Here is a 12900-nt window from a genome sequence, read left to right as displayed (position 1 = left end):
ACTTAGGGTTGGCGTTTTTCTTGGTTAGGGCCACGATAGGGGCCACAATAGTGGAAAAGTGCGGAATAAATTGTCTGTAATAATTGGCAAACCCCAAAAAACTTTGGATAGCACGGAGTCCGGAGGGGCGTGGCCAATCCAATACGGCAGATAGTTTATCTGGGTCCATTTGGAGTCCCTGGCCAGAGACTAAGTATCCTAGGAAGGGAAGAGATTGACATTCAAAGAGACATTTTTCCATTTTGGCATATAATTGATTGTCCCGAAGTCTCTGAAGAACCATGCGGACATGCTGGCGGTGTTCTTCTAGGTTAGCAGAAAAAATCTAAATATCGTCTAGGTAGACCACAACACAGGTATATAGAAGATCACGAAAAATTTCATTTACAAAGTCTTAGAAGACGGCAGGGGCGTTGCAAAGCCCAAAGGGCATAACCAGATATTCAAAGTGTCCATCTCTGGTGTTAAACGTGGTCTTCCACTCGTCCCCCTCCCTGATGCGGATGAGATTATATGCACCTCTTAAGTCCAGCTTGGTAAAGATGTGGGTGCCTTGTAGGCGATCAAAGAGTTCCGAGATAAGAGGTAGGGGATAGCGTTTTTTTACCGTGATTTTATTAAGTCCGCGGTAATCAATGCAAGGACGTAAGGAGCCGTCTTTTTTGGAAACGAAGAAAAATCCAGCTCCGGCAGGGGAGGAAGACTTGCGGATAAACCCCTTTTTTAAATTCTCTTGGATGTACTCCAACATGGCTTGTGTTTCCGGAGCAGACAGAGGATAGATTCTGCCCCAGGGTGGAGTAGTACCAGGGAGGAGGTCAATAGGACAGTCATAAGGCCTGTGAGGAGGCAAAGTCACTGCTTGTTTTTTGCAAAAAACATCAGCATAATCCAGATAGGCCTTGGGGAGACCAGATATTGGAGGGGCCACAGGGTCTTGACTGACAGTACAGGGAGCAGGTTTAAGACAGTTCTTGTGGCAAGTAGTACCCCAGTTCTTGATCTCCCCAGTGGTCCAATCAAGGATTGGGGAATGGCGTTGAAGCCACGGTAGTCCAAGAAGAATTTCCGAAGTGCAGTTAGATAGGACCAGAAATTCAATCTTTTCGTGATGGGGTCCGATGCACATTAAGAGGGGTTCCGTGCGGTAACGCACAGTACAGTCCAATCTTTCATTATTAACAGAGGCAATGTAGAGGGGTCTGGCGAGACTGGTCACCGGGATGTTGAACCTGTTGATGAAAGAGGCCAAAATAAAATTTCCTGCAGATCCAGAATCCAAGAAGGCCACAGCAGAGAAGGAGAAGGTAGAAGAAGAAATCCGCACAGGCACAGTAAGACGTGGAGAAGCAGAGTTCACATCAAGAGCTGTCTCACCTTTGTGCGGAGTCAGAGTGCGTCTTTCCTGACGAGGAGGTCGGATAGGACAATCCTTCAAGAAATGTTCGGTACTGGCACAGTACAGGCAAAGGTTCTCCATGCAGCGTCGTGTCCTCTCTTGAGGTGTCAAGCGAGACCGGTCAACTTGCATAGCCTCCACGGCGGAAGGCACAGGAACGGATTGCAGTGGACCAGAGGAGAGAGGAGCCGGGGAGAAAAACCGCCTCGTGCGAACAAAGTCCATATCCTGGCGGAGCTCCTGCCGCCTTTCGGAAAAACGCATGTCAATGCAGGTGGCAAGATGAATAAGTTCATGCAGGTTAGCAGGGATTTCTCGTGCGGCCAGCACATCTTTGATGTTACTGGATAGGCCTTTTTTAAAGGTCGCGCAGAGGGCCTCGTTATTCCAGGACAATTCGGAGGCGAGAGTACGAAATTGGACCAGGTTCAGCAGGACCAGGTTCAGCAGGGCAGTCTCGGCAGAAGAGGCTCGGGCAGGTTCCTCGAAGACACTTCGAATCTCCGTGAAGAAAGAGTGTACAGAGGCAGTGACAGGATCATTGCGGTCCCAGAGCGGTGTGGCCCATAAATGGGCTTTCCCGGACAGAAGGCTGACTACGAAAGCCACCTTTGACCTTTCAGTTGGAAACTGGTCCGACATCATCTCCAAATGCAGGGAACATTGTGAAAGAAAACCACGGCAAAATTTAGAGTCCCCATCAAATTTGTCCGGCAAAGATAAACGGAGGCTGGATGCGGCCACTCGCTGCAGAGGAGGTGCAGGAGCTGGCGGAGGAGATTGTTGAAGCTGTGGTAGTAGCTGCTGTAGCATCACGGTCAGTTGAGACAGCTGGTGGCCTTGTTGCGCTATCTGTTGCGACTGCTGGGCGACCACCGTGGTGAGGTCAGCGACAACTGGCAGCGGGACCTCAGCGGGATCCATGGCCGGATTTACTGTCACGCTTCGGCTGGCTGGAGGTGGATCCTCTGTGCCAGAGAGGGATTGGCGTGGACCGTGTAGGTGGACCGGTTCTAAGTTGCTACTGGTATTCAGCAGAGCCCGCCGCAAAGCGGGATGGTCTTGCAGCAGCGGTAGCAACCAGGTCATATCCACCGGCAACGGCTCAACCTCTCTGACTGCTGAGATAAGCGCGGTACAAGGGAGTAGACAAGAGCAAGGTCGGACGTAGCAGAAGGTCAGGGCAGGCAGCAAGGATCGTAGTCAGGGGCAACGGCAGGAGGTCTGGAACACAGGCTAAGAACACACAAGGAAACGCTTTCATTGGCACAATGGCAACAAGATCCGGCAAGGGAGTGCAGGGGAAGTGAGGTATAAGTAGGGAAGTGCACAGGTGACGGTACTGATTAAAACCTCATGCGCCAATCAGTGGTGCACTGGCCCTTTAAATCCAAAGACCCGGCGCGCGCCCTAGGGAGCGGGGCCACGCGCGCCGGGACAGCACAGACGGGGAACGGGTCTGGTAAGCGAGTCGGGATGCGCATCGCGAGCGGGCGCGTCCCGCATCGCGAATCGCATCCCGGCTGGAAACATTATCGCAGCGCACCCGGTCGGCAGGTCTGACCGGGGCGCTGCGAATAGGAGAACGCTGTGAGCGCTCCGGGGAGGAGCGGGGACCCGGAGCGCTCTGCGTAACAGTGTATTTCTATTAATATACTGTAGCATCATAAACTTTTGTGGAACTTTACACAGAATTATTACAATGTGTTTACAATAATTCTAAGAGACAGTATGGATGGGATACGATAGTAAATAGCTTTATAATAAAATACTGTCAAACACTGCTGGGAAATCCGCACTATTTTCCTCTAAAACACAAAAATACCCATTCATTTGTAATGCCATGCTATCATTATATACACACAGGTAAAAGTACATTACCTCCAACACAAAAATGAAAGTGAAAACCACAGACATTGTTGCAAGAGGCACAGTCACAGGATCATCAACATCCCACTGGAAAATAAAAGAAAATCATATTGCACGTCTAATATAGTTAAAAAGAACAGCAAAATGTTATACAAATTTAAATATGCACTGATATCCTACAGCACTCTTGTATAAAACTTTTCCTTTAATTAAAAAATTTGATCAAGGTTGGTTGGGCAAAAAAGTGGGTAGGGGCTCCTCCTAAGTAACTCCCACTAGTCCACTCCAATGTTAACAGGATCTATTGTCAATCATGAGGGAAAACTCAATGTCCCCTAGGCGAAAAAGTGCTGTTGGGTGAAACAATGTGTTCCCATGTGCTTTTTTTGTGCTAAAATGGGCAAAGAATTACAGTTATTTTACATCACACTTTCATATCCTGACCCAAGAGTATGTTAAAGGAGTACTCCGGTGGAAAACATTTATTTATTTATTTTTTATTAACTGGTGCCAGAAAGTTAAACAGATTTGTAAATTACGAGTTAAAAATCTTAATCCTTCCAGTACTTATCAGCTGCTGTGTACTACAGAGGAAGTTCTTTTCTTTTTGAATTTCTTTTCTGTCTGTCCACAGTGCTCTCTGCTGACACATCTGTCCATGTCAGGAACTGTAAAGAATGATTTCCAGTGAAGTACCCCTTTAAAAACATATGATCTCTAAGCATTGTTACTGCTGAAGTCTAACTTGAAATATTCCCATATAACATACCTTAACAGACAGCAGAACAGATTGTGCAAGGACCAGTACTGCAATAGTCCTCTTGAAAAATGGATGTTGTGTTATGTCATACATTCGTGCTCTAAAGCCATCGTTATCTGGAAAATGAAAGCCACTTAAATAAGAACGGTCACAAATAAATTTTTAAACAAAGAAAAAAACTAAATTGCTCCAAAATGTTCTTTTGAAAATCAACAATTTAAAAGATTAAAAGGGGTACTCCAGCACTAATACATCTTATCCCCTATCCAAAGGATAGGGGATAAGATGTCTGATCGTGGGGGTCTCGCTGCTGGGGACCCCAGAATCTGTCATTCAGCACCCGCCTTTCTGAGCTCTCCACAGCGCGGGAGGCTCCGAGTGTGCAGCGTGATGACCACAGGGGCCGGAGTATCGTGATGTCACGACTCCGCCCCCTTGTGATATTCCGCCCCGCCCCCTCAATGCAAGTCTAGGGGAGGGGGCGTGATGGCTACCACGCCTCCTCCCATAGACTTGAATTGAGGGGGAGGGACATGATGTCACATGGGGGCGGAGTCGTGACATCACGATACTCCGGCCCCGTGGTGGTCATGCTGCACCCTCGGAGCCTCCAGCGCTGCGGAGAGCTCGCAAAGGTGGGTGCTGAATGACAGATTGTGGGGGTCCCCAGCAGGACCCCAGTGATTAGACATCATATCCCCCATCAGTGTTAAACTAGGTATGCACGCCTCCTTGAGCGGAAAATTTGATCTCTGCCTTGTGATGCTTCTTTGCTCAAAATTGCGGCTCATTTCCCTCTCACCAGCGTTTGTATTCTGCTTGTCTGTTTTGCTATTCTGACCTCCTGCTTGTACCACACTATCCATTTTGTTTGCTGAATTTGCACCTTGTTGCTCTTCTGGTTCGACTTTGGTGTGCCTTACCCGTGTTGTTTGTCTTCTTATTGACCTTCTGATATTTAGTACTTTGGTTTGTTTTCTTGTTAAACCTTTGTCTCCTGACTAGGTCTCCGATATGTCTGACAGTTACTGTTGTTGGCTTGTTTGACTATTCTACGCCCTGCACTTATTCAGTGTAGATAGTGTCATCCATGGGTCACTTGTGCTTTAATTTAGTATAATGGGCTGACCTATTTGATTGAGTTAGGCTGGGTTCACACTACGTTTTTGCAATACAGTTCCCTTATCAGGTTTTTGATTAAAAATTCCTCAAAACCTGACTAAACTGTATCAAAACGTTTGTACAAATTTTAATCCATATACGGTTTGAAAAAAATGATATCCGGTTGCATCAGTTTTTTTTACTTTTAATACCATTCTGAATAAAGTTTCACTTGTTTGATTGAAATTCCAAAAAAAAAAACTGTGCAAAGTCCAAAACCATATGGTGAAAATTGGATGGAACCGTACGGTTCCCATTGACTCCCATGTTTAAATTTTTTTTTATACATTTCAATGTAACAGCATGCACACTTTCTAAAAAGTTACATTTTTGTCCCGTCGAAACACAGAATATTTTTCCCCAAAGTCTTGGTGATCATTAAGAAATGTATTTGCCAAAATTGAGACAAGCCTTTATGTTCTTTTTGGTCAACAGTCGTTTTCACCTTGGGACTCTGCCATAGATGCCACTTTTGTCCAGTTCCTTTCTTATGGTTAAGTCATGAACACTGACCTAAACTAAAGCAAGTGAAGCCTGCAGTTCTTTAGATGTTTTTGTGGGTTGTTTTGTGACCTCTTTAATGAGTCTTCATTGCGCACTTGGGATAATTTTTTCAGGTTGGCCACTTCTGGGAAGGTTCACCACTGTTCCAAATTTCCTCCATTGGTGGATAATGGCTCGCACGGTGGTTTGCTAGAGTCCTAAAGCTTTAGAAAAGCTTTGTAACCCTTTCCAGTGTGATAGCTATCAATTACTATGTTTCTTATCTGTTTCTTTGGATCGTGGCATGATATATTGCTGTTTTAAGATCTTTTGACCTACTTTACTTTCAGGTTCTATTTAAGTGATCAGTTCTCTGGAGATGTGATTAACACTGTAAATGATTTAACAAAAAACGCAATTACATTTTCACATAGAGCAGTGATTCCCAATTAGGGCCACCAGTACCGTTGCACAGTGCCAGGGGTCCCGCGAGCTCCAGCAGGTGTTTTTTTTTTCTCACTCCTGACAACTAATCTGCCATTTCAAGTCCACCCTTAAGAAGATGGCTGCTATTTTATTTCTTTGAGGCGCTGATTGGCTCTGCTCCCCCTCCTCTTGTCCCTCCCACCCCCTTACCGCTGGTCCATGCTCATTGGCTACATCTGGGTGGGAATCGCAGGTCGCCCGTGCAGTCCCACCCACGAAGCCACGGAGGATCGCAGCAGACGCAAGCTCCACTACAGACCTGTCAGTTGTGCATGCTAACCAGTAAGAGCGCTTGTTGCACAGTTACAACAACAGCAGCAGCAGCTATGAGGAGAGAGGAGGGGAAATGTGGTACATGTGTTCAGGGCTGTACTGGCCTGGCCATTGCGGTGGTTATGTCATAACCACCACAATGGTCAGGCCAGTCCAGCCCTGAACACATGTACCCCATGTCCCCTCTGCACTTCTCATAACTGTTATGAGAATTGCGGAGAGGACATGGGGTACATGTGGTCAGGGCTGGACTGGTCATTGCGATGGTTATGAGAAGTGCGGAGGGGACATGGGGTCCTGTAAGGGTGAAATCAATGTTTCTTAACCAGGATGCACCCAGGTGTACCAAAACTACAACTCCCAGCATGCCTGGACAGCCAATAACATCTGATTTGTCTCTTTCAAACTCTTTTGTTCACCTCCCGAAGGGGGGGGGGAAGGCTAATTATCAAATTATCATTGCTTTTACCCTGATTTAGTGGTGCACAGTTTTGGGGATATTGATCAAAACCTGTTCAGAGGAAAGGTTGCATAGTTGCCCATAGCAACCAATCAGATTACTTCTTTCATTTTTCAAAGGACTTTTAAAAAAAATTAAAGAAGCAATCTGGTTGCTATGGGCAACTCATCAACTTTTTCACTGGGCAGGTTTAAAAAAAATCAAATGCTGTTTAAACTTTTCATTGCGACTTTTGCTTTAGAATCAGAAGGTTGAAAGTTGTGATTTCAGTTGATATCATGCAGTGGTCAGGAATTTATCATGTGCAGCTTTTCAGTTTGTCGCAACTGCACTGAGGCGCAAATCCATACCAACCCTGACTTGGCTTACAAAAATAACTGTAAACAGCGATCAAAAATCGCAGAGGGGGAACCATACAAAGTGAAGTACTGAAGTAAAAAAATGGGATCAGATGAAAGTATGTTTCCCCCATTAATTTTTTGGGTGGAAACTGTGGGGGATATTTATCAAAACCTGTCCAGAGGAAACGTTGCTGGGTTGCCCATAGCAACTAATCAGATCACTTTTTTTATTTTTGAAAAGGCCTCTGAAAAATGAAAGAAGCAATCTGATTGTTTGCTATAGGCGTCTCAGCAACAAGTTTTGATAGATTTTCCCTTGAGTACCTGCATCAAATTGCATGGCGCAAGACATGTTTGAAATCTTGTGGCCTATTTTTGGTTCCAGTCCGTCCCTGCTTTTACTGATGGGGGGTGCTTGTGGTGATGTGATTTAGATGGGGGGAGGGGAATGGGGGTGCTTGTGATGAGGTGATGTTGGTGGGGAATCTTTTGGTACTGATGACAATTTCCTCCAGTGGTTTGCAGACTCCCACACAGCTATCCCAGGATAGATTTCAAAATTCTAAATATGAAAATAAAATATTTAATATATAAATGACTCTTGTTGGACTTGGTAGCTGCTCAAAGCATCAACATCAGCAAGTCAACATCAAAGACAATGACAAAATCAATTACTATTTCGACATCAATGACAAAACGCACAAAGGCCAGCAAATGGCACTTGCTTGTACTGTCTGTTGATACATCAATTTAAAGGGCAAACCAAATTTTCGGCAGCTTTTTGGACATGAAATTTTGCATATCATTTGACATGTAAAGTAGTTTTCTACTAATAATATTTGTGGTCAATGCTTACCAGACAACGTACTTACCGAAAATTGTTCTAGCAACCTTACCTAACGGTCTGAGGTGTGCCAAAACCGTATGTGAGGGCACGCCTATAGAGGGCAAAAACACACAGATAGGGTTTGAAAGGTTTATTTTCAGAAACAACATTACAAAGCCAAAAACGTAAATACCTCGGCTAACTCAGCATGGGGGTTAGGGATATAACGCTCAAAACAACCAGAATCCCACCTGGCCAAGCTTTTAATCAAATGAGCGGGCACTTTGTGACGTGAAGCGGCAGACGCTGCCCCCATACGGAATGAGTGCCCAGATATGGAGTTGGGATCGTGGCCCAAGGCGGCTACTAGTATACGAACGTGTTTAACAAACAAAGAGGTGGTGAGTGGTAGGTTATTGTGCGGGAGTAACGGAAATGTAAGGACCTGAGCTGATAGTGCCGCCAGCAACTGCCGTAACACCAGAACCGGGCACCATTTATGCCCAGACGGGAAGAACCTGACCTGTACTGGTGTGAGGGAAGTTTTAGTATGTTTCAGGGTGAGGGTAAAATATGGGTCCTGGAAAACTAACTGGCCCTTCGATAGAACCATAGAACCATAGACCATAGAACCCTAAGTAAATGGCTGCCTTGATGACTAAACTGTCCAAAAACCCAAACGGAAGGGCGTCCAGAGCATCAGACACACCTCGGAACAGTTCACCGGAAATGGGGACTCAACTAGGGGCCTTGCGTACTGATAACTTGAGAATACCCCTTAAAATAGCTCTGATTGGATGGGCGGCAAACAAGGACGGCCTACTAGGATGTTTGAGGGCCATGTGGTGTTGGATACCTGCCAAGTAGTTTTTAATGGTGCTATGTGACAGATGCAAAGTAGAATGGCAAAAAGCCACAAAACAAAGTAGGGAAGAGATATAGTCCTCCGTGTCTTGAGGGTTAGTGGCTAGAAAATTCTGATAAGCATCCCATGCCACCCGATAGGCCCTCCTGGTGTTGGCTGAAAGTGAACCGATGATGAGGCCGTTGACAATGTGTCTGTAGGAGCTCAACCCATTATCAGGGACTGAAAAGGGGGGACCGGAGAGCCCGCTGCGTCTGCCCCGGGCATTGTCTGAAAGAAGAGATGAAATTTAGCTCTAGACAGGGAGTCTGCAGCAACATTGTTAACCCCTTCTATGAACTGTGCGGTGAATTGGAAATTATGCAATAACAAAAAATACACAAGCCTCCTGAGAGAGCGCATGATTTGAGAGGACTTTGACCTGCCTTTGTTAAGTATTTCCACTGTGGCTGCGTTATCGCAGACAAAGGTGACCACTTTCCTGGACCAGAGCCTACCCCACAGCTGGGCTGCTACTACTACGGGGAAGATCTCAAAAAGTGCAGAACACGTTGAAAAACCCTGAATACCTCTAACCTGTTCTGGCCACGTGTCGGCCACCCAATGGCTGTCAAAAATTGCTGCGAAACCTATAGATGAAGAGGCGTCGGTAAAAACCCTGGGAGAGTCTAATGAGACACTGGGCACAAAAAAAGGACACCCCATTCCAGTTCTGTAAGAACTCCTGCCACATGAGCAGATCAGCTACCGCCCTGTGACCCAGATGGACCGCAACCTGCTGACTAGGGGCTAGCGGCAATAGTTCCAAGAGACCTGACACAAAGGAGCGACCCTGTGGTATAATCCTCATAGCGAAAGCTAACATACCAAGCAAGCTCTGGAGCTCTACTCGTGGCTACCTGGGACCTTGTGAACCTACCAATCACGGAACGGATCCTGTCAGGTTTGTCTGAAGGTTGCCTAGCCTCCATCTTTGCTGCATCCAATACGACCCCCAAAAAGGTCAGCACGCTCACCGGACCTTCCACCTTTTTTGGGGACACGGGCACCCCTAAATGCCCGAAGAGTGCTAGACACTCCTGTAACTGGAAAGGAATTACCCCTGAAGGCTCAATGACGAGGAAATCGTCCAAATAATGGAGTACATTCCTGCACCCGACAACGTTCTCCATGGCCCAATGTAAGGCAATGGCCAACTGATCGAACAGCCAGGGGCTGCTCTTTGAGCCAAACGTTAGCTTAACCGCAAAGTAGTACAGCTGCTGCCATTTAATGTCGTACCACTGCCAGAGGTCCTGCCTGACGGGCAACAATTTAAAAGCATCGGTGATGTAAATTTTTGCCAAAAACGCCCCTGGGCCTAGCTGCAAAATCATTTGAATGGCTTGATCGATGGATGTATATTTAGTGCCAAATTCCTCTAAAGGAATTAGGGAATTCAAACTGGGGATTAAGGATGAATGAGGTGCGGACAAGTCATAAATCATACGTTTTTTTTTAAATTAAACCTACCCACCACTACTCCAATCGGGCTGACCCTTCAGGAGATAAATGGTGGAACACAAAAAGGGCCAATAACAAAACCCTTGATCACCTCCACCTGTAACAGTTCCGTCACTGCCAGTGGATCCGCCATGGCGGACCTGAGGTTATTACACTCATGTGTGGACTGAGGCCCACCTGGCTGTCCTCTTGCGCCAGGGAACACCACGCAGCCGTATGAGAGATGGACTGACACAGGGTGCAGGCAGGAGCCCTCAAGCCCGCGAAATGCCTACAGAAGAGGTCAGTATCGACCCTGGACCAATCAGTGACGTAGCCGTACTGGGCAAAAGCAGCCACAGCCTTAGCTGCGAACGACTTGTGGTAGTCATAAAAAGATGATCCGGCATATCTGTAACCTAGATCCATCACGTCCAGAAGGTACATGTCTCACTCCTCCCTCCTGTCCGGTCTGGCGGAACAGATAACATCACGGAAAAGGCTAAAGGCAATGACAAACTCAGGTATGGACAACTTCCAGTTCAGCCTGGCGTCCTTACTCCTGAAGGTTACCGCCAGCTCCCCACAAGACACCGTTTTAGCCTCAGTGATGTCATGGGTGGCTATGAGGAGAGATGCCAGATTGACATCCCTGCCCTCCAGAATATCCTTGCGTATGCTGGCCGTGATGAAATGGGAGGAGCCACCCTGGGAGGTTCCTTCTGCGTACCTGCTGTGGGTGTCAGAAATGAGGATGCAACTGGCATCAAAGCAGCACTAGGCCCCGGGAGAGGCTGACCAGCCGGCTCCACGACAGGAGTGCTGGCAGCTTGTGCGGCCTGCGCGTTGCTTCTGTCCATGGCGTCGAGCCTAGCCTGAAAGACAGAAGACATCATGTCCTGCATCTGACTCCCAGAGCCAGCACCTGACTCGGCAGCCAGTAACCTATAGAGTTCCACTTTCTGGGCACACGCTGGGTACGCAATGCCTCTCCTGCGGAGCTCGTCCATCAGCCTGGGGATGGTCCACAAGCGGTACTGCAACCCGCTGTCCCTCTGAGAACTCCCCAGCTGGGTAGCCGGTAGAGACATCGTCTCTTCGATGTCCGAGCCGTGTGACATATCCGCTCCCACCTAACTGGGCCAAACGGGTACCGGCATAAGAAAACAATTGTAAGAACACCGTAACACCAAATGTACGTGGCTCATTGGAGCGAGAATACACACCTGATGACAAGCCACTAGAACCGTAAGCTGCTCCTACAAGACGTAAGCTAAATCTAAAATCGACAAGAGAACAACATGAGTATGCCCTGGGCCAATAAAAGAACAAGCAGCAAGCCTACACTCCCACCTGCACACAACTGAGCACCTTCTGGCAGCCCGACAGGAAACTGTGGTGAGACCACCGACCTCTGACGACAACAACTAGATAGACAGAAAGACACAATAAGATAGAAAGCCATCTGTTGGCACGTATACTACCCCTGACCCAAAATAACCTTGTTATTTTTTTTTGTTATCCTTGTGGTACATACTCAAGCGTATTGTAGTGTGTTCCCCTACCCTGGACGTGTATAACCGTATGACTGCGCTGAAGACGAGTCAGGAGGCAGTGATAACGTGATTGTACTGAAAGAGACAGTAACAAATACCCCAGTATGAAATGTTTCATTAACTGTTCTGAGTGGAGTCAGGAGACAGTTTCAACTACGAAATTGCTCTGAAGACGTGTCAGTAACAAATAATTGTGTAAGTACGGATTGCTGCTCTGAAGATGAGTCAGGAGTCAGCATGAATAATAATTGCTCTGAAGATGAGTCAGCAGACAGTTTGACTACTCAATTGCTCTGAAGACGTGTCAGTAACAATTAATAACATGTATGTAGGGAATAACTACTGCTCTGAAGACAAGTCAGGAGACAGTAATGATAGTGCCATCGCTCTGAGGACGAGTCAGTAACAATAACAGGGTACGCTGTGTTGCTGCCGTGACAACCGAGTCCGTGGACAGCAAAGCGTGAGATTGCGCTGATGACGTGTCGGTAACAATATGTGATGCCAGGAGTGTAACCGCTCTGATGAAGAGTCAGAGGCAGCTAATGAGGTAACTAAAAGCCATACCTGACCGAGTCAGGAATGACCTCATGTGTATTGAAAATATGTACTGGCGTGTACCTATGCCTGAGTATATGTAATGTCTAGAGGCCCCCCCTTCCCCCCCCCCCCACTACCCATACCCGAGCATAACCCTCCACAGTCTCCCCCTTATTATTATTAATATATATATATATTTTTTAGATTTATTTATTTATATATATATATATATATATATTTTTTTTTTTTTTTCCTTAACCCGTAGCAACCAGGCCCAAACTAACGCAAACAAAACCCCAAGAGTAAAATGCATGGGGAGGCAACGCACCTGACACACTAAGCCAAAGACAACACTGTAAAAGAAGACAAGAGAGGGAGAAGTTATAAGCGAACAGCAGG

At 46.6% G+C, this 12900-nt stretch overlaps 1 protein-coding gene across 9 annotated transcripts in view; it reads right to left on the bottom strand.

Moving 5' to 3' along the window:
- Positions 1-12900, bottom strand: part of NALCN (sodium leak channel, non-selective) — a 657013-nt gene that overhangs the window by 40820 nt on the left and 603293 nt on the right. For all 9 annotated transcript variants that reach the window (XM_056555671.1, XM_056555665.1, XM_056555672.1 and 6 more), the window contains 2 exons: positions 4038-4144; positions 3281-3355 (listed from right to left, as the gene is read on the bottom strand). In XM_056555671.1, coding sequence (XP_056411646.1) covers positions 3281-3355; positions 4038-4144 — 182 coding nt within the window. The remainder of the gene's footprint in view (positions 1-3280; positions 3356-4037; positions 4145-12900) is intronic.

The sequence above is a fragment of the Hyla sarda genome, chromosome 2, assembly GCF_029499605.1.
Source record: "Hyla sarda isolate aHylSar1 chromosome 2, aHylSar1.hap1, whole genome shotgun sequence".
NCBI lineage: Eukaryota > Metazoa > Chordata > Amphibia > Anura > Hylidae > Hyla > Hyla sarda.
This window is presented reverse-complemented; position numbering and strand designations above follow the sequence as displayed.